Source organism: Microcaecilia unicolor, chromosome 9, assembly GCF_901765095.1.
Source record: "Microcaecilia unicolor chromosome 9, aMicUni1.1, whole genome shotgun sequence".
In the NCBI taxonomy this organism is placed as follows: domain Eukaryota; kingdom Metazoa; phylum Chordata; class Amphibia; order Gymnophiona; family Siphonopidae; genus Microcaecilia; species Microcaecilia unicolor.
This window is the reverse complement of record NC_044039.1, coordinates 40,929,642-40,956,702: the sequence shown is the minus strand read 5'-3', so window position 1 is coordinate 40,956,702 and position 27,061 is coordinate 40,929,642. Positions and strand designations below refer to the sequence as shown.

The following is a 27,061-nucleotide window of genomic DNA, read 5'->3' as shown; positions in this document are numbered from 1 at the left end:
AGGTCGACCTCAATTTCGCGATTTGGGTGTCCCCGACCGTATTATCGAAATGAAAGATGGACACCCATCTTGTTTCGATAATACGGGTTTCCCCACCCCTTCACCAGGACATCCTTCGAGGACGTCCTCAGGAAAAGTGGAGGAAAAGTGGAAGAGTGGCCTAGTGGTTAGAGTGGTGGACTTTGGTCCTGAGGAACTGGGTTTGATTCCCACTGCAGGTACAGGCAGCTCCTTGTGACTCTGGGCAAGTCACTTAACCTTCCATTTCCCCAGGTACAAATAAGTACCTAAGCCACATTGAGCCTGCCAGGAGTGGGAAAAGCGCGGGGTACAAATAAAAATTTTAAAAAAACTTGGGCGCTCCTTTCAATTATGCCCCTCCATGTGATCTTGCAGCAGAGAAGCAAAAATCAGCACTGAAGTAATTACTTTATTTTTTAAACAGAAATACAGTAATGTACTACAAATACAGTACAGTACTGTAGTTTGGTATTTTTTCCCTTTATTGTTGAAAATAAAAAATAATGTTCAACATGCAATGCTTGGAATATGTGCTCTTTTCAAAAAGGTATATCCAATCTTTTCTAAAGGGTTGTCACAGCAGCACTTTACCCAGCAGTGCCTGCGACGGCACCTCTCCGCCAATGACAGGAATGGCAGTTTTGCTTCAGTGACCTGGGTGGTGCCTTTCAGATTGGCGCAAGCTACAGCAGTATTCTGCCACTGACAGTGGCTTAGCTTCTGCATCCTGGGCGGCGTTCACGGCTTTGCTCCTCCCCTCGTGCTTGATCCGGGGGTTCCCATGCTCCACCTTTACTCCTGGTGCATTGTTCCCTGTTTTCTTCCACTACCTCTGACGTCTGAAGATCGACTCTGCCTTGTCTCACTGTCGGCCTCTGGCCTGCCTGGACCCTGATGCTGTCTTGTCTCACTGCCTGCCTTTGACCTGCCTGGATACTGACGCTGTCTTGTCTCGCTGCCTGCCTCTGACCTGCCTGGAAACTGACGCCAACCCAGTCACTTCCCACTGTCTACCTGTGTCTATTTAATTTCCTCCTCTACTCCAAAGTCCTATAGGCCACCATAACCTGGGGCTTAACCTTCAGGGAATGGCGGTCATCACAGGTGAAGAACCTAGGGCTTGTAGACTGCCTATCTTCATTGTGGGATTGGCAATGGCTCATTGATCCTTACAGGCTTGGCCGTGACAACAGTTTGTCTAATCATCCAGATTTTCCATTACTCGGATTGCCCTCTGTCAAGGTTAGTCTGGATAATCTGAGTCCTACTGTACCTCAAAACAGTATACAATAAAAATATAATGTGGAACATAAAACACTACAAAAAAAATGTAAGACTCACACTAGACAAGACACAAAAGGAAGAGCATAAGGTTAGCACAGCAATTAAATCCATCAGACCATGATATTGCCAAAAACCTGATATATCATCTCTATATTCGAATACAATTAAAAACAAACCGGGACCGCACAAAAAATCCCCAAATTCGCTACAATAACCAGATTCTTAGGTGTCATAAGAAAGAACCTACTCAAAAAAATTGCCTAAAAATCCATGTTTTAAAGACTTTTTTAAACCTCACAGATGACATTTTCAATCTTTAGTCCAAAGACAAGGCGCTCCAAAGCTCCAAGACAGCTGTACTAATAGCTGTTTTACTAGCAGAACAAATTTAAGACCTCGAGGATGACAGCACAGCCAAAAAATTAGCCTGAGAAGATTGTAATAATTTAGAGGATTGATAAGGAGATAAGAGGAAATGCAAATAATGAGGTAACCCTGTAACAAACATCAAATGAGCCAAAACCAAAAGTGTATATTTAATTCTTGCCATCACTGGCAACCAATGTTCCTCCCTAGGCAAAGACGTCGCATGGTCCCTAATCTTAGCATCAAATAAAAGCTTAATTGCTGTATTTTCATCTAACTGCAACCAATTCATTGAACTGAAGGACACCCCACCAACAAGAAATCACAATAATTTGTGACATCATTGAAGCATACCAAATAATATTCTTTGCCCTCCTATCCAAAAAGTCTCTCAATGATCTAGTTTGTCTGAAATAATAAAAAAGACGTCTTCACAATCTTTGAAATGTAAGGGGAAAAAGATAACTTCACATCCAAAATAACCCCTAATGACAAAATACTATCTTTAACTAAAATTGTGTGACTTTGAGTAAGTGGAACAAAAGGCAAAGATTGATTTTTAGAGATCCATAGAGCCTCGCATTTCTTTGGATTCAAAAAAGTTTATCAACCACAAGCCAAGTGGATATCTCATCGAGTTTTGACTCAAGTTCAACTTGAAATTGAGAACTCTACAAATCACTATCAATCACCAGCTGAATATTGTCGGCATAACAATAAGCACTCAGACCCAGATCTTGAATCAAAAAAGCCAAGGGAGCAAGAAACACGTTAAATAAAATCGGGACTACAACTGATCCCTAAGGATCTCCAAATGCAAAAGGAAAAGAACCTGACAAATGACAAACCTAAAAGAATGAAGCGAAAAATAAGACCAAAACTAATTTAAGGCAACTCCTGTCAAACCCTGTTTCAGCCGATCTGGCCAAAAGAAATGAATGGTCAATCACATCAAAAGCTGCTTTCAAGTCGAGCTAGATAATGATAGCATCCATATAGCTCTCTCTATATGTCAAAACCTCATCAATCAACTTAACCAATAAGGTCTCATTGCTCTGACCAGTCCAAAATCCAGACTATCTTGATGTAAAACATTCATTGATTCCCCAAATTCACCAGTTTGGAAATTGCAGTGGCTATGACTCAGGAGTTTTCCACCCCTGAAGCAGCTTTTGCAAAACAGGGATTCCCTGTCAAGTATCAGGAACAAGTCTCATGTAGACATTTGAAGAGTGGCGATATTATAAAGATAAGTGCTTTGATCTATTGGAACTGTGACCATTTGAACTGAGCACTTGTCTTGCTCTTATTGTGTCTCTTTGCATACAGTTTTCATTCCGTTGGATTGTTGAATTTGCACTTTTGATGAGAATGGATTTTTTTTCTGACCTATGTTGGTTTGTTGTGCTTCAGCTTTTTGCTTAGTTACGTAAGCTTGGGCCTTGACTCTGAAATCTTTTTCTCCACTTCTTTAAAATGCTGTCAGCATTCAGAGCGTCACTGCATGCATGGTTTCAGTTGTTTTTTTTTTTTTAGTTTTACACATACCATGACAGTAATGAACCTCATTCCTAAGCCAGGGTATGTGAAACATGATCTCAGTCTTTCAAATTTACTGCTAACACTCACCATATTACTTGCATCTTGCCAAACAGAACTTCTTTTTGGAGTTCTTAAGATGTATCATGTATAAGCAACCAAACAAGGTGTGCTTGAAAATTCCTTATTAATCAAACTAGTAGCACCAAATACAACAGGAAGTATTTCTGTATCTTTCTGCCACATATTCTTGGTCTCTGACTGCATTTCTTGGTACTTCAGGATATTATCTCTCTATATATGATTCACAGAGTGATCACTTGGCACTGATACCTCTATTATCAATGCTGTTGTGTTTTCCTTCTTTACCACTATGTCCGGTTTTCTTGTACCGAGCTTTTTATCAGTTGGAATGGGAATGTCCCAAGTGATCATAACCAATTTTCATAATTCTCTTCAGGTTCAGGATTCTAGTGTTTTTCCAATAATATTGCAATGTTTACAAAGAGGCCGACGACATTCAAAGTGATTTAAGTGGGCTGGAGAGACTCTGGCCCTTTTAAAATCACTTGTCCCCGCCCAACCACCAATACTCAGCAGCACTAAACCTGGCAGTGCCACCGAATATTGCCTCTGACCGGCCTCCAAAAATGTGGGCCAGTCAAGGGCAGGCCGGGGGGGGGGGGGGGGGGTGTTGGGGAGGAGCCGGGGCTTATGTGGGTGCCGGTGATATTCAGCTGATGCATGCATAAGCTTAAGTGGGTGATTTAGGACAATTCAAAAGCTGTCCTAAATTCACTCACTTAAGTTTATGCAGGTCCCGACTGAATATCAGGCCGGTTCTGGACCCACATAATCATTTTTTAAAATTGAAGCCCCCCTAGTCCACGAAGTGTCATATCCCTTTCCCCTCCCAACCTGCGGCCACAAACCACTCCCCCTCCCCCCCAAAAGACACCCCCAACCCCTCACCTCTCCATAGTTCAGGTAGACCCCACCCCCCACTGGGCCTATCTTAATCCCTGGTGGTCCAGTACCTTTTGCTGGTGACAGGAGTAGAGCCCCCTCGCTCCTACCCTTTGTGATTATATTGATGAGAATGCCTCAGTGTAGTGAGGAGTTATTGTCTCCTAAGGAAAGCAAAAAATTGCTATTAATGGTTCTCAACTCAGTCTTTGGAACATACCTAGTCAATCTTGGTTTCAATAAATATGTATGGGATAGGTTTACTTACAATGAAAACTGTGTATGCAAATCTGTCTCCTGCATATTCATTGTGGATGTCCTGAAATGGCACTGGCTATGTGTGTCTTGAGAAATGGGTTGAGAACCACCACTTTGCGTAATCCAGGGTCATTCCCTGTGCTGTGCATCATTCTACCAATAGCAAGTATTGAACAAACTCATTACTAGAATTAAAGGAAGTATAAACCTTTTTTGCACATCTCTGTCTTTCAGTGGAAGAGAGAAGTCCCTTTAGTGCAACAAATATGTTAAAATGGGGTATAAAATTGGAACATACAGTCCATTCTTGCTATTCACTGGGGTTAGGTTCCTAGAAAACCCCATGAATACCGAAAATACAAATATGGAACCATTGATCCTATGGGAAAAAGGGGATTAGGTCCCTGTGCGACCCTGTTCACTGTACACTTTTGCTGTCTAACACTATAAACTCATCATTTTGTCTGCCCTTCTCGTAAAGAACAGTTTACTTATTACAGGGTATAAAATCAAACATATAAAATACGAGTGACCATACTCACCAGCAAATGCGCAGTAGAGACTTCCCTCTCTGTCCCGCCCCCGCGTCAATACGTGATGACGAGGGCGGGACAGAGAGGGAAACTGTGCAAAGGAGAGGGAGGGAACCGCTCCCCCCCCCCGAGGTCGTCGCTACCAGTCCCCCCATCCAGAGTCGCCGCCGCCCCCCCTCCACCCGGCCCGGGCCCTCTCTTCGCTATTGAACTTACATCGCCGAAAACGCAGCAGGGCAGATCAGCTGAGCTCCCGTCGGCCTTCCTTCCCTGCCTGTGTCCCGCCCTCGCCGACGTTACGTCACACGAGAGCGGGACACAGGCAGAAAAGGAAGGCCGACGGCAGCTCAGCTGATCTGCCTTGCTGTGTTTTCGGCGATGTAAGTTCAATAGCGAAGAGAGGGCCTGTGCCGGGTGGAGGGGGGCGGGGGGGACCGGTAGCGGTGACCTCGGGGGGGAGGGGTGGCGGTGACCTCGGGAGGGAGGGGAGGGCAGGAGAAATGCTGGACATGGGAGGTATCAGAAGGAGGGGGGCCTTGGAGTTGGGAGGGAGGGAGGGACGGACGGAGGGGGGCCTTGGAGCTGGGAGGGAGGGACAGAGGGCCTTGCAGCTGGCAGGGAAGGAGGGGGGCCTCGGAGCTGGGAGGGAGGGACAAGGGGGCCTTCGAGCTGGCTGGGAGGGAGGGCCGGGGGGGGGCCCTTGGAGCTGGGACGGCATGGGGCCTTGGAACTGGGAGGGCAGGCAGGGGGCCTTGGAGCTGGGAGGGGGGGAGGGACGGAGGGGGCCCTTGGAGCTGGGATGGGGGGAAGGAACGGAGGGGGGCCTTTGGAGCTGGGAGGGAATGGGGCCTTGAAACTGGGAGGGAGGGCAGGGGGCCTTGCAGCGGCGAGGTGGGGGGGAGGGTGCCCTGGAAAACCCCCATACCAATACTCGCCCGTTTTAACGGACTTAACGGCTAGTACATTTATAAAATGTATTGTGCATTTTAGAAATGTATTTTATACCCTGGTTTTTTTTTGTAAAAGTACAGTATATACAGTCTTTTGGTGTAACAATACTCACGCACAGCTCTATGAATATCTTCATTCTCATGAGAACGCACTTTCATTTGCACTTGCACTACACTGTGCATGGCTGTGAATAAGAAAAAATGTCCATGAACAGTGAAAATAGGTTACACTTTATTTTGCATGAATAAGCGAATCCGTGAATACCGAACGCGCAGATATCGAAAGCTAATCAGGTTTGGATGGTAAGCAGCGATGGACACACTTGATAGAAAAACAGAAAGTATGGAATAATGACACAACCGAAAAGAAAATGGATCCTCAGCCTTGCTTTACTCAGCACTAGTGATAAAATGGGGAAGAAGAAGGGGAGTAAGTGTTAACATCCCATCTCATCTGTGCTGTGACTTGGAGATTATTTTCTTTTCTTCTATGTCTATATTCTTCTGCATTCACTTTCTCATGAACAGATCTTCTGGTTGCAGTCTCTGCTGCCTAGAACTCTTTGGTAAGAACATAGTAACATAGTAACATAGTAGATGATGGCAGAAAAAAGACCTGCACGGTCCATCCAGTCTGCCCAACAAGACAACTCATGTGTGCTACTTTTTGTGTATACCCTACTTTGATTTGTACCTGTGCTCTTCAGGGCACAGACCGTATAAGTCTGCCCAACACTATCCCCGCCTTCCAACCACCAGCCCCGCCTCCGAACCACCGGCTCTGGCACAGACTGTATAAGTCTGCCCAGCACTATCCCCGCCTCCCAACCACCAGCCCCGCCCCCCAACCACCGGCTCTGGCACAGACCGTATAAGTCTGCCCAGCACGATCCCTGCCTCCCAACCTCCAGTCCCGCCTCCCACCACTGGCTCTGGCACAGACCGTATAAATCTGCCCAGCACTATCCCCGCCTCCCAACCACCAGCCCTGCCTCCCAACCACCGGCTCTGGCACAGACCGTATAAGTCTGCCCAGCACTATCCCCGCCTCCCAACCTCCAGCCCCGCCTCCCATTACCGGCTCTGCTACCCAATCTCGGTTAAGCTCGGAGGCGGGGCTGGAGGTTGGGAGTAGTACCATTTTATAATAACAACAGTGATGAGCAAATATAGCCGGCATGCCTGCCTCATGTGCTAGTTAAAACTTGTAGAAATCTGTAAAAGCTATTTACATCCTGTAGCAGGGCAAAACCCAGCCTACTTTCCACATCTTTGGATCCTAGTGCAGAATGTAAGTGACTACAAAAAATGCACTTTTTAGCTAGCGTAGAAGAACTGCATGTTGCATGTATTTGTTGCTGTAAACCTGTAAAAAAAATCCCCATGCACTGTCTCGCCCCAGTAAAGACTATTGATTCAGCTCACAATATCTTGTTTTCTGCTTCTCATTCAGGCTTTTTAGTGCAATTTTAGAACAAGCAACCAAAGCAGATGGGGTGAACTCGATAGGAGGAAAAGGTGCTGGGTTTGATGTTAAAGCGCTACGAGCCTTCCGAGTGTTGCGACCTTTGCGACTGGTATCTGGAGTTCCTAGTAAGTGATTTTTCAATTTATTTTTATCAGAACAAAAATCATGAAACAGTTTTCCTCATCTGTGCAACAATGGAAACTTGGCTGGTTGGTCACATCTAATGTGTGATTGCAAGTAATAAAGCAGTAGCCCAGGTTAACCAAGTCTTGGGAAGCAGAAACCAGAAAGCTGAAATTATGAACAAGAAATATACTGACAGTCCTGAGCAGCCTTCTGGTTGGCTGTTGATCACCAATACTATGATTCAAGATGTGAAAATATGCAGTAACAATTTCAAACAGGAGTTAAAAAAAGGGAAGATGCGTAAGTTCAAACGAGACATAGGTGGCTATAGAAGCGGTCCCATCTACCCTTGGGCTATCGCTAGGTTTAAATATCAGTCAAAAAAACACAGATTACAATCACACATAGGATTACATGGGACATATAAAAAAAAAAGAACTTGATCCATAGATAAGAAACTCAGTAACAAAAAACAGGCAGTAGTTAATAGTAAAAATGAAGTTATAGTACGTGCACAGATACACCAAGAAAAGGGCAGATCTCCCAATGGGATAGACAGATAAAGGAGTTTTGGAGTCAGCATTTTGGCAAATAAACTTTTTTATGCTTTTACTGTTTTGCTGTCTTTTACTAAAGATTAGCTTCAGTTATTTGCAGCAGGGCCCATAGGAATAAAATGGGCCCTGCTGCAGATAACTCAAGCTAATCTTTACTAAATGACCCCCTTTGTTTGCCCTGGTCACTTGGAACTTGCCTCAATCTCACCCCTGGTGGTGCTGTTGATCAGCAGAAACAAAAAGTGAAGAAAAAAAGGATCTTGTTCATTTAATTTAGCCAATATTGCAATTTCAGGTGTTAAGCTGGGATTCATTTCAGTGGTCATACTGCATCCCTGGCCTTAAGAGACAATCAGCAACACGCAGCCCCTTCTGAGGAAGCAAAGGCCTTCTTGTGAGCAAGATTAAATATTAAACTCAAACTGATCCCTTCTCTATGGGATTAAATATTTCCCACATAATACTGAGCTGAAAGTGGCATTATTATTATTATTTATAGCATTTATATCCCGCTCTTTCCCGCTCGATAGCAGGTTCAGTGCGGCTTACATGTTTTTTGTTTTATTTATTTTGTTCTTTTGAGCAAGAGTACTGTACAAATTGAATGCCAACATAGTGCATATTTGTTTCGGACATAGTTGAAAGTTCTTGAAGATTATTTCAGACCTTCTAAAAGTTAAGACCTCTAAAACTTGGTGCAGCAGTTTCCAAGGTCCCTGGCAGTAATCAAATAGAAATTCTTTCAGGACAAGTTCCCTTGTGAGATATTCAGAAATAGGAGGGGGGGAAAAAAAAGAAAAATATTACATAATGTAAAATTCTCAGGAGCCAAATGCATATTTTTTGATTGAAATGGCATACAGCGAATCAGAAGGCATGAACTAGTGTTTGAAGATTATTGCTATCCCCTATAGTCATATTTATTTTGTTAAATGAGTTCTACAATAATTTTACTGTGGAGTGACCATATCTGTCCTTTGCTTATCCCTAATGTTTCTAAGAGTTCATTCCATTAATGTTGTATAGGCTAATGTAGGTGTATTGATAGCTGAAAGTATTTTTAAGTGGCTAGTGCTGTGATTTGCAGTTGGAAATGTAGCACTGGTGCTTTAAAAATGACTTTGTAGTAAAAAACGTCAAACGCTGTTTTAAAATAGGGGAAAGGTCTTACCTTTTTTATTTGGTGAGATATTTGGTGAAAGAGAATGAAAAGGGTTTGTTCCAGCTAACAACATTCATATTTTTGCCCAAGAGTCACAAAGTTTTGAAAGTGTGAAAGTCACTCCCATACTAAGCTAATAGGAGCCATGCAGAGCTCTAACCTGGATTTTGGGACCCTTTTACCAAGCTGCATCAGGCACTAACTTGCCCCTAATGCAAGGGAAATGGCCTAACGGAAGACACGCTAAAGTGTTCTGTGTCAGTTTTGCCATTTGCACACAATAAGCACACACTGACCGATATTCAAAGGGATTTAAGCGAGCAGGAAAGGCAGTGCCACTGAATATCACCTCTGACCGCTCACAAAAAAAGTGGGCAGGTCAGGGGTGGGACAGGAGACAGTGTAAGGGAAGAGCCTGGGGTTATGCAGATACCGGCAGTATTCAGTGCCAACACCTGCATAGCTAAGTGGTCCTAAATTAGGCTGCTTAATTATGGGGTGCTGGCAATGAATATCAGCAGACACCCCATAGTTTTTTTTGTTTTAAACCCCCCTTCCCTGAGCACGTTACAAAGCCCCTTCCTTCCCTCCCCCACCCCACTACAATGAACTCTCTCCCTCACTTGCACCCCCTGTGAAGTCCTACCACACTAGGAGGTCCGACCCACCCACCCCCACTGTATAGGCAGCCCCCCCCCCCCAGGCCCACTTTATATCCCTATTGGTTCATGGAGTTGGGGGCAGGAGCAAAGGCCACTCGCTCCTGCCTATTGTGGTTGCTAGATGGAAATGGCTGTCATGACCTCTCATGGCAGGTCATAGTACTTTGTGTAGTATCACAAGGCTACAGTGAGAAGTCATGGCAGCCATTTTTTTTTCTAACGGTTGCAAGGAGAAGGAGCAAGTGGCATTCATTCCTGCCCCCATCTAACCCACGGACCATCAGGGACATGAGGTAGACTGGGGGGAGGGGGGGCTACCTATACTGTGAAGGGGAGGTTGGACCTCCCACAGGGGTGGGACCTCTAAAGGGTGCAAGAGAGGGAGGTCGGTTGTTAGAGTGTGCTGGGAAGAGGGAAGGAGGGAGTTTGGAAGGGGTTTAGAGGTTTTGTTTTGTTTTAAAACAAAAGATTATGAAGGTCCTGGCCAGTATTCAGCTGGGACCCACATAACGCTCTCTTGCAGGCCCTGGCTGAATATCGCCAGGCCCACATAAGCTCTGGCAGCCTGCCCGTCCACATTTATCCCCCAGTATTCAGTGTCAGGACATGGCCCAACACTGAACACTGAAGGCTCATTCAGCCAGCAATGGTTAACATTTAAAAAACACTTGCCACCATCGGTTTAAAATCAGGGGGACGGTATTTCTCTTTTCATTTTATTTTGGAGGGGGCATATCAGGGATGTAGAATAGGCATGGATGTGCTTATCAGTTAGTGTACTGACACTACCACCATGCTAACTGGTTAGTGCGTCCATAACCTGAGATCCCTTAGCACTTCCTAAATTGGAGGCAATTAAGTGCACCTGTGTTAATTTGTTTTTTTAATGGCCACACACTAATACTAACATTAGTGCAAGGCCAGAAATAAAACAATCAGAAAAGAGCTCCTTTAGACAGCTGCACTAGAAATGGGCTTTTCATGCTGGAAAAGCCCACATAAGGATGCACAAAGTCCATCTACTAGCCTGTCTTAGTAAACTTAAAGCAGGAATAAATGGAATATGAGCCCAAGGTCTGCAGGAGGTGAATAAGAATGGCTCCGCCTCTTACAATTGTTAAGGAATTCTTTATTCTCCAATTACTTGACAATTTTTATATATAAAAGAAGTTTTTGTCTTTTTTCTATTCCATTAACGCATGATATAACTGATATACATTGGAGAATTATTGATACTGTAACTATGGGTAGGGAGGGTGGTGATCGTCATAAATTGTTGAACTACAAGGAACAACTTTGGATATTTACCCTTGATACATTATATCCTAAGGGTCTAAAAAACCAATTAGATTGGAGTTCTCTGTTGTGATGTATCAGACAGTGATTGGCCAGAGCACTCCTTTTTCTCATTGGGGGATCATATTATAAACTTGCCGTTGTCGCCATGTTAAGAACTTTTAGGGGGATGACGTTCAATGAGGTAAGTGATGTATATCTTTTTATGATAGGTCTGGTTTTAACAAAAGTTTGTAAAGAAATATCTGAAATTTGGTATTGTTTGTTTATATTTGTAGTGGACCGAACCCTGATGCAGCAATAGCGAAACATGCCGCATGTCGGTCAACAGTCCTTATACAGAGTAATCAAGTTGACTTTATAAAGTTAATGGAATAGAAAAAAGAAAGAAAAAAAAACTTGTTTTATATATAAAAGTTTTCAAGTAATTGGAAAATAAAGAATTTCTTAACAATTATAAGACGCTGGGCCGTTCTTTTGATTGTTGGACATTTATTGGCCCCCGTCTTTTGAAGGAGAAGAATCTTTGAGTGGGTCCATTTTTAAAGTTGATTTATTGTGTTGTGGAGGTGAATAAGATGCATATATATGTAATTGGACAATTCATTACCTATGGGGCCCTTTTACAGAGCAACGGTAAGGCCAGTGTGGGCTTACCGCTCGCTCTTCCGGGACTACCGCTGGCCCAACGCGGCCACTAGCAGTAGTCCTGTGCCGAGCACTCGCCATTTCCAGGGGGAAAAGAAAAACCCTGGAAATGTCTTGCCTGGCGCTAACCCAGCTGTAATCCGGCATCGGCACACACTGCCCGATTACCACCAGGCTAGTGCGTGAGCCCTTATCGCCACCTCAGTGGGTGGCGGTAAGGGCTCCCCCTTGCTTGGCCAAGAGTTCTCTTACCGCATGGCCGTGTGTGTCTTTAACCACTGCGCTAAAAAGGGCCCTGGCGCATGGGAAAAGCAGCCTCTGCCACTAGCGCAGGAACCATGGGCGTAGACTGGGGGGGGAGGGGGCAATGCCCTCCCAAATGACGACGAGGCACCGCCGCGCCAGTAGTTAAAAAAAAAACACAAGCAGGCACGCGCTCCTCTGTCCGCTTGGCTTCCCTGCCCTCTCTGTCTGCGTCCCGCCTTCCTCTGACGTCATTTCCTTTCGGGCGGGACGCAGACAGAGAGGGCAGGGAAGCCAAGCGGACAGAGAGGAGCGTGTCCGTCTACCCCCCTCTCTTCCTCCCTCCCTCCGGCGCAGGCAGCAGTCTTTTTCAGCGTTCCTGGTAGCGGTAGCGATGTACACGCTGCCTTCGGCTCTGCCCCGAAGCCTTCTCTTCAAGTTCCTGTTCCCGCATAGGTGGGAACAGGAACTTGAAGAGAAGGCTTCCGGGGCAGACCGAAGGCAGCGTGTACATCGCTACTGCTGTCAGGAATGCTGAAAAAGACTGCTGCCTGCACCGGAGGGAGGGAGGGAGGAAGAGAGGGGGTAGACGGAGTCACAATCTTGGACCTCGCGGGGGGGGGGGGAGCGGATGGAAGATGGATGGGACTAGGAGGGGTGGGGAACAGAGGGAAGGAGCAAGAGATGGATGGGACTGGGAGGGGTAGGGAGCAGAGGGAAGGAGCAAGAGATGGATGGGACTGGGAGGGGTGGGGAGCAGAGGGATGGACCAGGAGATTGATGGGATTGGGAGAGGTCAGGCACAGCAGAGGGAAGGAGCAGAAGATGGATGGGACGGAGGGATGGTGAGCAGAGGGAAGGAACAGAAGATGGATGTGACTGGGAGGGGTGGGGAGCAGAGGGAAGGAGCAAGAGATGGATGGGACTGGGAGGGTGGGGAGCAGAGGGAAGCCTACTGGAAAGAAGACACTGCATAAAACAGAAGACACTGGGACCAAGCGAGTAGAAAAACTAATGATCAGACAACAAAGGTAGATAAAAGTATTTTATTCAGAATTTATTAATTGAAATATGTCAGCTTTTTGAAATGTGCATCTGTGATATTTTGCCTGTAAATTTCAATTCCTTCCTCCATATTAGCATATTCATTTGCATATGTATATATGCAAATGAATATGCTAATATGCTCGCCCATTCTTTGCCCCCCCAAATGAAACAGTCAAACTACGCCTATGGCAGGAACCTTTTTCCCGTAGCTTGATAAAAGGACCCCTATGTGTTTGTGAGGGTAGCACGGAGTTGTTACTTGGAAAGAAACATCTGTGGTAGTTTTGTCTCTTCCTTTAGGATGTGATGAATGTTTTCTTTTTCTGCCAAATATGTTGTGAATATCTCCTTGAGAAGCAGTTGCTAGTTATCAGAAAATAAACATTTTTCCATTATTCATTTACTAGAGGCCAAAGATAATTTGAGTAAGTTCAACCCTGGATAATTTGAATGGCATCGTCCTATCTATTGCAATAATGTAACTGTATCTCTTGTACTCCTCATAGAGCTGTATGGAGTTTTAAGCTGTTGGCAATACAGGCTGCACTGTTCTGATACACATACTTCTCAGTTACAGTACAATGGAATAACAATAATTTTGTAAGGCATCATCAAAGCCCCTTTATTGTTGAAGATGCATGGTTGTTGATCTTAGCTGGTCCTGTTGCACTTGGAGATACTAGTTTTGACTGGGGGTTTTGTAGGTCTTTAAATGACTGATAAAATGGCATTGTACACTATGAACTTTCAAGACCCCATTGACATTGTCTTTACAATGTGAGACTCCTTCACCTCCTAATAAATACAGGTTACACGTGGGTTTGAAAATGCAGTTACTTTTCCAGATCATTCTCATTATCTTTATTTATATCTGTAAATCTGTATTGGGCTCTTCAGCTTGGAGAAGAGACGGCTGAGGGGAGATATGATAGAGGTTTATAAAATACTGAGTGGAGTGGAACGGGTAGATGTGAATCGCTTGTTTACTCTTTCCAAAAATACTAGAATTAGCGGCCATGCAATGAAGCTATTAAGCAGTACATTTAAAATAAATTGTACAAAATATTTCTTCACTCAATGAGTAATTCAGCTTTGGAATTCGTTGCCAGAGAATGTGGTAAAAGCAGTTAGCTTAGCAGGGTTTTTAAAAAGTTTGGTTAATTTCCTAAAAGAAAAGTCCATAAGTCATTATAAAATTGGGTTTGGGAAAATCCACTGCATATTCTAGGATAAGCAGCATAAAATCTGTTTTATTGTTCCGGGATCTTGCCAGTACTTGTAGCCTGGATTGGCCACTGTTGGAAACAGGATACTGGGCTAGATGGACCATTGGTCTGACCCAGTATGGCTATTCTTATGTTCTTACTGAGATGGACATGGGGAAGCAATCGCTTGCCCTGGGATTTGTAGCATGGAATGTTGCTACGATTTGGGTTTCTGCCAAGTACTTGTGTCCTGGATTTGTCACTGTTGGAAACAGGATATTGGGCTTGATGGACCTTCGGTCTGTCCCAGTATGGCAATGCTTATGTTCTTATGTACCCTCACTGAGACATATAAGTTTGTGGCTAATAAGCCATTTTTGGCAAAGTTGTTGGAGAATGTGGCCCCCATACAGCTTTGAGAATATATGGAGAGCCTTCAAAGACCGGGAGGGCTGATATTTAGCAGGAGAGAGGCAGCCTGTTAAGTGCCGTGGTTGGCTCTGACCCCGGATATTCAATGCCAAGCCATTCCCGGTGACTGACATTGTAAATCCATTTTTGGGTGCCGGAACTTAACCGGTTAAGCTGATATTCAGTGCTAAATGGTTAAGTTCCTAATGGTTAAAATAGGATTCCATTTATGTGGTCCTATTTAACCACTAAACCTAGTGATGAATAGCAGGGCTAATTGGCTATATCACGCGATATAGCCGATTAGCCACTATGGGTGACATTCTATATAAAGTGCCTAAAAGATCTGCTTGGAAAACATTTCCAGCTAAGTGTATTCTGTAAGCAGTGCCTAAATTTAGGTGTGGTATATAGAATACACTTAGTTGACATCCCAGAGCTGAAAACTACGCACTTCCATTTACACTAACGAAAACGTGACTTAAATCCTTGCACACAGATTTATATGCAGATTTACACCTCTTTTTGCCTGCATGCATTAGAACTTAGACGCACTGCGCTATAGAATATGCTTAGCAAGTTGTGCGCATAAATTCTAATTATTGCCAATTAGTGCTCATTATTGCCAGTTAAGTGCTGTTAAAAATGCTGATTAGCTTGTGAAGTCAATTAAGTTACGTGTATAGAATATACTTGGATTTCAGTGCGAATCTCTAGGTGCGCTGTACAGAATCTGGAGGGTATAAGTTACCTATGAATATTAAGCAGAGATAACTGGCTGTCTCTCACTGACTATTATCCATTTACCCCAAATTCTCTAAATGGTGCTCAAAATTCTGCACACAAATTCGGGCACGCAATATAACCGGCTATCCACTAATATTCAGCGCATTGCTGGCTACGTTAGGTGATCCAATTAGGCTGCCAATATAGCAGGCCTATCTTTGGCCGGATTCAACTTAACCTGCCAGCGCTGAATATTGACTTGGCCGGTTAAGTTGAAACCAGCCAAAACTAAACCAGATATTCAATGCCAGTCACCAGAAACGGCATTGAATATCCAGGATCAGCGCCAACAGCGGGAGGCAGTCTGGCTACCTCCCGTGAATATCAGCCCCATAGTGGCCAGGCTGGCAGAAGTAATTATCACCCCTGACTCTTACTGTCTTTCTCACCAGCATTTTCCTGGTTAGCACTATCTGCTAAACCCCATAAATGCCTTTGAGTGTCAGCCCCCCAAATTTTCGCCGTGCTCTGCTTTCATGCACAAAGGCGTATTGTCCTTTTATTTTGGAAGCACTCCCCTCAAATAGGTCACTGGAAAAATGTGATTGCTGAAATTGCTATCTTGGTGTAGGTAACATTTGCCCTGAAGGATAATCCAGATATAAACCAGGCTATCCAGAGTGCTTATTGTTCCTGGAGGGGTGATATCTCCTAAGATGCTCGTTACACAGTACAGATCCAGTAACTGTAATGATTGGAATGATGTCTTCCTTTAACTATTGTCTCTCTTTGCTCAAAAATAGAAGTTAAAAAAAAAGTGAAACAAAATAAACTACAGTTGAAAGTACACACCCCTATTGAGGAGTGTTATTTAGGATGATTGAGAGAGGAGCCTGGGATGATGTTTTAGGAGGAAGAATTTTAAAAATTCTGTCGTGAGGCCTATTTTTATAGCATATATAAATCATGGATGCAGCATGGGATGAAACTCAGCCTGTATATCTGCTAAATGCAGTGAGAGGAGGGTTTTAAAACTTTATATTTATTAATTTGAAATACATGACAAGAATCCACTTGTTACAGAAATTTCTGATAAAGGGGACAAACAGAAAAAAGAAACCTATAAGGGGAAAAATTTCTAACATAAACATAGCCTAATATCTAGGCCTCCTCCCCTACCTCCAACAGTTAGAGGGTAGAGAATCATAATCATATTGCTTCCAAACTAAACTATGTTACAGAATTTAAAGTTGGAACTGGTATAGTAGATGATACAGACACTTTCTGTTTTTATAATATAGCATAGTGAGGCAAGATAGATCATGGTATATTCCATACGGGGTGAAAACTATGAATTTCTGGTACACTGATTCCAATTCCCCTTTTCAGTGGATTATTATATTCATTACATATCAACTGCTAATTATTTCAGATCTTCAGAAGTAACATGCTTGCCAGTTTGGGGGGTACTTCTGAGCACTCTGCGAGTCTGCACAGATGCTAAGTCCCTGGGTGCTTTTGAACTGTAAAACCTTGTACTTAATCTTCAAAGAGAAATTATACTGACATAGGGTGGAAGTTATTAATATGGGCTACCATTAAGATGGGTTATTTGAACACAACTCATGCTGTTTTAGCGCAGATCCAATTTTATTCAATGAGACCTAGTTACTGATAATCTGGGTTAATAGTCTTAACGGTAGCCCACGTTGATAACTTCTCCCCTAGTTGTCCCTTCCTCCTGGTTTTCTCTTTCAAACATAACTCATTTTACCTCTGGCCTCTTGTTTATTGGCGTTCCTGTCTTTTCACATTTTTTATTATTGATTGTGTACTTCTTTGATTTGCAGTGAAATAATATAAACGAAGAGGGACTTTTAAAAAAAGATTGCATCGGAGGCAAAAACAGTAACAGTTTTTTTAGGTATATTAAAAGCAAGAAGCCGGCAAAAGAATCAGTTGGACCACTAGATGACCGAGGGGTAAAAGGGGCACTCACGGAAGACAAAGCCATAGTGGAGAGATTAAATGAATTCTTTGCTTCGGTCTTTACTGAAGAAAATTTGGGAGAGACGCTGGTGCCAGAAATGGTATTCAAAGCTGATGAGTCAGAGAAACTGAATGAAATCTCTCTAAACCTGGAAGATGTAATGGCACAATTTGACAAATTGAAGAGTAGCAAATCGCCTGGATTGGTAGCATGGAATGTTGCTACTAATTGGGTTTCTGCCAGGTACTTGTGACCTGGCTTGGCCACTGTTTGGAAACAGAATACTGGGCTAGATGGACCATTGGTCTGACCCAGTATGGCTACTCTTAGGTTTTTATGAATAAACTTAAATCCTGTCTATTTCTGTGGCTCAGTTTCATGCTTTAAAATCCATGGTCAGATTTGAAAATGAAACCAATATGGACATTCTGCTTTCCTGCCCTATCTGTGCCCCTTAGGGGATGATAAATGACTATTCAGACAGATGGAGGGCAAAAAGGCACAAATTTGTAGATTATTTTTTAAAGACAGATAGGCATATATGTGACTTTCTGAAATATCAAGACAAATCCTGTCGATGTGACTAAAATGAAGCCGTATGCCTGTATGGAAGCAAGTATAAATGTTCGTTGAGAAAGTACACAAAAATAGGACTATTTTGGAGCCCTTTTACTAAGCCATGTAAGTGTCTACGAGCGCCCACCATGAGCCAAAATGGAATTACTGCCTGGCTACCATGTGGCTCGTGTGGTAATTTCATTTTTGGCACGTGTCCGATACACGCATCCGAAAAAATAATTTTTATTTTTGGGCGCACGTATTGGGTGCACGCCAAGTGGCATTTGACACGCATAGGTCATTACCACCCGGTTACCGTGTGAGACTTTACCGCTAGGTCAATGGCTGGTGGTAAGGTCTCAGACCCAAAATGGACGTGTGGCAATTTTCATTTTGACTCATGTCAATTAGAATAGCATGCAGGTCCCTGGAGTAGTCTAGTAGTGGTGCACTGCACTGCAGACAGGTGGACCCAGGCTTCTACCTCCCCCTAGTTGTTACACTTGTTACTTGTTACACTTGGATATAATCATTTTGAAGTCAAAATGACTAAATACTTTGACATCCACCAGACAGGACTTAACAAAGATCTGGGTTTTCTAGCCCATTACAAAGCATAAAATTGTATTGCCTTGTAAATTGTATTCCTCTCCTGTCTCCCTGAGTTTCACCTATCTACCTCCATCCTGTTAGACTGTCACTGAAATGTTTGGATGTTTCACTCATCCCCTGTCTCCATGCATATAGACTGTCACTGAAATGCTTTGATGTTTCACTCATATATACTGTCATCTACCAACATTTGCTTATTTCCGATCTGACGAAGAAGGGCAACCTTCGAAAGCTAATCAAGAAATGTGTTAAGTTATGTCCAATAAAAAAGGTATCATCTTATTTTCTTTTCCATGTTTTATTTCGTTTTATTTCTATTGATTAGCAGTATTTTAGAAAAGGCTCTACCAACACAGAGCATGTGCATTTGCTGGCATGTACAGTGGAAGCAAGGCCGCCGAGAGGGGTAGCAGGGGAGACAAGATTCCCTTGGGCCTAACCTCCAATGGTACCACGGCACCAGGGTCTGTCTCCTGACCCGGGTGATCACGTCCTGACAAGAGCAGGAGAGAGAACTCCAGCGTCGTGCCCCCCTTAGAGGCTGGGGAGGATCAGACACAGGACTTTGGGGCCTCTGGTTTAGCTTGTGGGGGGTCCCCATGCCCCGCCAGCAGAAACCTTCCTCCAGCAATGTTCTCTGTCGCATTGCCTGCCCTTCAGCTGCTTCTCCCCTCACATCGCACACATTGCGTTACATGAGGGGAAAAGCAGCTGCAGGGCAGGCAGTGCAGCGGAGAACATTGCTGGAGGAAGGCTTCTGCTGGTGGAGCTTGGGGACCCCCCACCAGCCAAGGTATGTGGAGTTGCAGCAGGGAGCAGGGAGGTGTGGGGAGGGGCAAACTTTTTTGTCCCCCCCCCCAATTTTTGTGGTCTGGCTATATGGCAGTCTGGGGTGGGGGTGGCAGTGGCAGTCATAGAGGGGCAGCAGCGGCGGGCCTAGGGATGGCCTAGTAGCGGCGGCACTGCCCAGGGGTCGGCTAAGTCTCTCGGTGGCCCTGAGCAGAAACTATCATTTTAGGAATATACATGTATATGAAATGAACCATACAAACCCATCAGCTTCCATGTGGAAGTAGCAATTTCTCAACTTCCACGTGTAGCTGCCTTATCTTACAAACCCGGTACAGTCAATGGTACTAAGCCACGCAGATTACTGTAATGGAATCTATGTGGGATGCAAGGATCAAATCATAAAGAAACTTCAGATCGCCCAAAACACAGCAGCCAGACTTGTATTTGGAAAAACATGTTTTGACAGCGCCAAACCACTTCAAGAAAAACTGCACTGGCTACCAATCAAAGAACGTATCACTTTCAAAATCTGCACAACTGTCCATAAAATTATCTACGGCGAGGCAGCGAGATACATGACAGACCTTATCGACCTGCCAACCAGAAACACCACAAAATCTACACGATCATACCTAAACCTCCACTACCCAAGCAGCAAAGGACTTAAATACAAATCCACCTATGCATCCAGCTTTTCCTACCTAAGCGCACAACTATGGAACGCATTACCAAAAGCAGTAAAAACTACGCTAGACCACCTAAATTATCGGAAAGCACTAAAGACAGACCTGTTCAGAAGAACATACCCCACTGACCCAACTTAAAAATACCTGGAGACTTGCAACACAATGTAACCAAAGACGGTAACAGACATTACCTGACTCTTCGTCCCCCTTTCCCTCCCTAAGTTCCCCCCAATTGTACCTACCATACATATACCTCATTATACCACAATATCACTTTGTATTCATTCATACCATGTATTTGTTCAGACCGGAATCAGCTAACGCCGTTAACGGTTATATGTAAACCACATTGAGCCTGCAAAAAGGTGGAAAAATGTGGGATACAAATGTAGCAAATAATAATAATAATAATAATAGTAAGTGCTACCAGTTAAGAACTGAGGCTGGAATTTCAATTTGGTTTCATTGTGGACACAGAAATAAACTCTGGGAGGTTAAGGAGAATGACGTCCTTAATCCCTTGTGTAAAGCTTTGGACAAAGCAAGCACTTTTTATGCTATCTCTGCTTAGGTTTCAGTTGATGTAAGAACAGAAGAATAGCCATACTGGGTCAGACCAATGGTCCATCTAGCCCAGTATCTTGTTTCCAACAGTGGTCAATACAGGTCACAAGTACCTGGCAAGATCCCAGAACAGTAGAACTGATTTTATGCTGCATATCCTAGAAATAAGCAGCGGCATAGGCGGTCGGTGGTCTGTGTGTGATCAGACAATTATGGATTTAAGCTCCACCCCTGGCCCCAACCCCTAACCCCACCCCCTTTAGCCTCCCCAAACAGTTGGGGCCAGGGGTGGAGCTTAAATCCATAATTGTCTGATCACACACAGAAAAAAAATAAATAAATGTCACAATTAATACCTTTTATTAAATTTAAATATTAGTTATGTATCATATGTCAAAGAATAAAGTGGTTGCTCAAAGCATATACTAACCACAATCGCTCAACTGCAAAACACTATGCACAACTTTGTGCAAAAACACACTCTGAACCTTACTGTACCATAAATATTACACTGGGCAGAACCTAATACACCAATATACCACCCATACAGAAAATGCAGACCATCAACAATATTGAAACAAGGGATCATAATATCACAATTCTCATGTAGAGCCACAAAACATCCTAATTCATGTTTAATGTGGGATAAAATGTCATAAATAAGTAAATAAACTTTTAATGTTGAACACCTAATTCTCAAAGTGGACATATTCCAAACACTATAATGAAAATAAAATGATCTTTTCTACCTTTGTTGTCTGGTGACTTTGTTTTTCTGATTGTGCTGGCCCAGTATCCGATTCTGCTGCTATCTGTCCTCTTAACTCTGTTTCCAGGGCTTCCTTTCCATTTATTTGTTTACTTTCCGCCTTTCTTCTTCATTTCTTGTCCTACATCCGTAAGTAAAAGCTGGGTCCTCCGCAAACTTGACTGTCCAGTGGATCCAGCTTTTGCCTATTTTCTTCATCCATGTGCAGTTTTTCTACTCTCTTCCTTTTCCGTCATCTCATCTCCTTCCTCACTCCACCCTCCCCTCCATCCACCCATGTCCAGCAACTCTCCTCTCCCCTGCCCTCTCCTCTCCCCTTCATCCACCATGTGCAGCAACCCTCCTCTCCCCTGCCCTCCATCCACCCATGTCCAGCAACCCTCTTCTCCCCTGCCCTCTCCTCTCCCCTTCATCCACCATGTGCAGCAACCCTCCTCTCCCCTCCCATCCATCCACTCATGTCCACCAACCCTCCTCTCCCCATGTCCAGCAACCCTCCTCTCCCCTGCCCTCTCCTCTCCCCTTCTTCCACCATGTGCAGCAACCCTCCTCTCCCCTTCCCTACATCCACCCATGTCCAGCAACCCTCCTCTCCCCTGCCCTCTCCTTTCCCCTTCATCCACCATGTGCAGCAACCCTCCTCTCCCCTCCCCTCCATCCACCCATGTCCAGCAACCCTCCTCTCCCCTGCCCTCTCCTCTCCCCTTCATCCATCATGTGCAGCAACCCTCCTCTCCTCTCCCGTCTGCCCTCGTTTCCTTCCTGCCCTCCCCGCCATACCTTTAAATATTATATTTTTGCTGGAGTTGCAGGCAGTGCCGGCATTGAAGACATCAGCAGGCTCATCGCGCTTCCAGCAGCCTTTCCTCGCAAGTCAGATGATGGCTCCGCCCTCTTCTGACGTATTTCCTGTTTCTACGAGGGCGGAGCCATCATCCGACTTGCGAGGGAAGGCTGCTGGAAGCGCGATGAGCCTGCTGATGCCTTCAATGCCGGCGCTGCCCGCGACTCCAGCAAAAATATAATATTTAAAGGTACGGCGAGTGGCAGGGGGGCGGGGCAGTGGCGAGCTGGGGAGGCTTAGCCTCCCCAAGCCTCTTATACGGGGCGCCTATGAGCAGCGGATTTTCCCAAGTCCATCTTAATAATGGCTTAAGGACTTTTCTTTTGGGATATTATTCAAACCTTTCTTAAACCGTGCTAAGTTAACTGCTTTTATCACGTTCTCTGGCAACAAATTGGGTAGTGGAGGAGTGGCCTGGTGGTTAGAGTGGTGGACTTTGGTCCTGAAGAACTGGGTTCAATTCCCACTGCAGGCACAGGCAGCTCCTTGTGACTCTGGTCAAATCACTTAACCCTCCATTGCCCCAGGTACAAATAAGTACCTAAGCCACATTGAGCCTGCCATGAGTGGGAAAGCGCGGGGTACAAAAAAACAAATTTAATTACACATTGAGTGAAGAAATATTTTCTCCGATTTGTTTTAAATGTACTTCTTAGTAGCTTCATTGCATGCCCCCTAGTCCTAGTATTTTTTGAAAGAACAAGTAAGTGATTCATGTGTTCCCGTTCCACTCCACTCAGTATTTTATAGACCTGTATCATATCTCCCCTCAGCCATCTCTTCTCCAAGCTTAAGAGCCCTAGGTTCTTTAGCCTTTCCTCATAGGGAAGTTATCCCATCCCATTTACTACTACTACTACTTAACATTTCTAGAGCGCTACTAGGGTTACGCAGCGCTGTACAAATCCCATTTATCATTTCATATGACTAGAGCTCATGATACTATTTTTCAACAGGTAAACCACCAATAAAACACCCCAATGCAAAGAGACTAATAGATTCATATTTTCAAAGCACTTAGCCTTCCAAAGTTACATAGAAACCTATGGAACTTTGGAAGGCTAAGTGTTTTGAAAATATGCCTGTAAGGGGCCTTTTTATAAAGTGGCAGTAAGCCCAATGCGACTTACCGCACGTTAAAACTGAAGTACCACTGGGGCAACACAGCTGCCGGCGGTAGTTCCAGGTTGAGTGTGCTCCATTTCCAGCGCTCCCCAGAATTTTTCTTTTGTCTAGCACAGCGTTAACCTGGCGGTAATGAGGCATCGCCGCGTGCTGCCTGGTTACCACCGGGTTACCTTGGGAGCCCTTACCGCCACCTCAATGGGTGGCGGTAAGTGCTCCCCAGCACATGGCTATGCGGTAAGAGTTATCTTACCGCATGGCCATTTTTTTGGGGGGGGGGGGGGTCTTTTAACTCGCTGCAGTAAAAAGGGTCCTGGCACATGGGAAAAATAGCCCCTGCCGCTACTGCAGGGCCATTTTTCCCACAGCTTAGTAAAAAAAAAACCCTAAATCAGGTGTTTGTCTGACAAATACTGGAAAAACACCACTTCTCCTAGTACTCTTATCCCTCCCCTGGCATATCTTGTACCCTCCACTCAGTGTTTGTGCCTTTTTGGCACCAACAGCTTCCAAGTAACACAAATGTGCATATTTTATTCCACCAGAAAAGGTGCCCAGCACCTTAACATAAGAGAAAGGGTTTTGATACATCGCCTTTCTGTGGTTACAATCAAAGCATTTGCATATTATATACAAGTACTTATTTTGTACCTGGGGCAGTGGAGAGTTAAGTAACTTGCCCAGAGTCACAAGGAGCTGCAATGGGAATCAAATCTGATTCCCCTGTTCTCAGCCCACCGCACTAACCATTAGGCCCCTCCTCCACTCCTTATACCCTCAAAGAACCCCTAATTAGATAGAACAAAAACACTTAGGGGACCAATATTCAAAAGGATTTAACCGGGCAGTTTAACCCACTTAAACTCTACTTATTTGATCATCCAGCAATATCGCTTGCAACCATCCAGGTACTCTCCAGGTAGTGCCAGGGCGGTCCAGGGGCGGAGCCTGGGTGGAGCCAGAATTTAAACAGATAGCAGCTATATTAAGTCTGCTATCCAGCTAAATAAATGAATAAGGACAGCAAAAAGGCTGTCCTAATTTTATCTGCTGAGCTAACCAGGCATTGGTCTGAATGTGGGCCAAAGCCTGGTTAACTTTCTAGTGACCACACATACCTGGATATTCAGTGCCAGATCATGGACATGGTCCAGCATTGAATATTCAGGGTTAATTCAGCCCACAGCTGTAAGCAGCTTAAAACTTGTGACCACCATGGGCTGAATATCTATCCCTAAATTAAACAATTTAAAAACATCTAAGCATAAAGGCCCCACATATGGGCTACCTGAGTAGCGATTTGAAGAGGTGACCTAGAGGTGAAGGGTCCTGAAGAGCTGTGACTATTCTCCTCAGTCTTCTAGTCCTGTTCGGGGCTAACCAATCATTTTCAGCAGCATTTAACCAGTTAGTGGCCACTGAAAATAACTAGTTAGCGCCAAAGTGGCCATTTTGGTTAAGTGCCAATATTCTGTACTTAACTGGTCAGGTAAACTGCACAAATGGGGCCCCATAAAAGTCAGTTCTATCTTTATGCGGTGTCCCATAGCTGGTTAAGTGCTGAGTATCAGACTTAACAGCTATGCATCCTTCGAAGACTACAAATTAGTTGGGTTTTCAAGATATCCTTAGTGAATATGGCTATCCACACAACTGGGGCAGTGTGCATTGTAGGGATAAGCAGCCAGAACATTTTCATGCTATTTTTGTCTGGCTTTTTTTTGTGTGTTGTTGTTCCAGAACGAATGTCATTAAATCTGTGCACTCTTATTAAAGAGTGTGCACTACATACAAAGAGTACACACTCCCAGTAGTGCAAGTATGCACCAACCAAAATACATGCCCACAGGAAGGGTGGTATATAAAATCTTAAATAAACCATAAACCTTGACCCATTTTTGGTCCCTTGAGGTTCCTACCCTTGATTTAAAGTTTTTAAAAATAACTGGAACGTGATTATTTAGATCAGAAAAAGTGAGTCGTACCATACACGATGCCATTCCGACAAGCAAGCCAGTGCAAGAAAGAAGGATCTTTCTTGTAAATGTGAATTATTAGTATTACTGGTCACTGTCCTGTAAAGTGCTCATGACTACTAAAGATATGTCAGATATTGTCAAGTTGTGCCATTGAAAACAAGCAATGGTTTATAAAAATTGACCTCATAAACAGCACATGGCAAGTGTCTCTGTACAATCTGACAAAACTGGTAGCAAATAGAAATTAGTAGGAGCAGGGGTTTCTATTAGGTTAATTAAGAAAGCTCTTCCAGGATAATAAACATCATCTGAAAATAAGCAGCTAAATAATTGTATCCCTGAATTAATGCAAGTGGTTTGCATTATCTCATTAGCGCAGCCTGTTTTAAAATCCAAATGATCCAGTTAATTAGAGGTTTGTACATAAATTAATGTTAAAGTATTCCGGACAAGCGTAAAAGCTAAACTGCTAACAATGTAGCAACTTTGGAGTTGTCGGCAGGGTGATGTAACAAGTATTACTCCACCAGCTGAAATAATATGTCGCTCGTTCTCTTCTTATATTGAGGTGAAAATAATGGAAGGGGATGGCACAGAATGACATTCTGATCTGAAAGTTAAGGACCCAATCAATATTCAGAAATTTCTGAGCTCCTAAATTTATGCTCATAAGTTAACCCCCTAAATTTGTGCCCTATTGTCAGCTGAAAATTCGTGGAGCTTCAAAGTTTTGCTTATAATTGTAGGCCTGCCGATCATTTGCCCAGATTTATGAGTCTCATGCTGGAAATCAGTGAATTTAAGAGTTAAGTGAAATTTGCGGGGTTGATATTCAGCCGGTCAGCCGGTGGCACTGAGCGTTTTGCTGACTGCCGACAGTGTTATTCCCGGATATTCAGAGCCAGTGTCTGCCTTCTACTACAGGATATACATTTTTGTTTCCTTTAGTCTCATCTTATACAGCTTTTAGTTAAGATACCATACCGTTTCATATAGAGTCTGCATCTCCTCTTCCCCCATTCTCTATTTCTGTGGATAACGCTCTCATGCTTACTGTCTCATCAGCTCGTAACATTTGGGTCATGTTCGACTCCTCTCTCTCTCCTTCTCTGCACATATTCAGCAGACTGCTAAACATGTCCTTTCTTTCTCTATAATATCACCAAAATTTGCCCTCTCCTTTCTGAGCACACTACCAGAACCCTTATCCACACTCTTATCACCTCTCGCTTAGACTATTGCAACTTGCTTCTCACAGGTATCACACTTAGCCATCTCTCTCCTCTTCAATCTGTTCAGAATTCTGCTGCATGACTTATATTCGCCAGTGTCGCTATGTGATATTAGCCCTCTCCTCAAGTCACTTCACTGGCTCCCTATCCAATTACCGCCAGGTTAACGCATGAGACCTTACTATTAAGTCAATGGGTGGTGGTAAGGTCTCATGACGAAAATGGACACGTGCTGGTTTTAATATTTCTGCACGTACATTCCCCCCCCCCCCCCTCCCCCCCCCCCCCCCCCCCCCCCCACCCCCTCCCCCCCCCCCCCCCCCCCCCCCCCAAAAGGCCTTTTTTGCTGGTGCACTGAAAAATGGAACTGCGCACATCCAAAACAGGCATCTACACCAGTGCAGGCCATTTTTAAGCACGCCTTAGTAAAAGGGTCCCTTAG

At 44.1% G+C, this 27,061-nt stretch overlaps 1 protein-coding gene across 1 annotated transcript in view; it reads left to right on the top strand.

Annotated features, from left to right (window-relative positions):
* Positions 1 to 27,061, top strand: part of CACNA1C (calcium voltage-gated channel subunit alpha1 C) — a 1,308,019-nt gene that overhangs the window by 740,055 nt on the left and 540,903 nt on the right. The window contains 1 exon segment of the mRNA XM_030214166.1: positions 7,371 to 7,510. Within this exon segment, the coding sequence (XP_030070026.1) occupies positions 7,371 to 7,510 (140 nt within the window).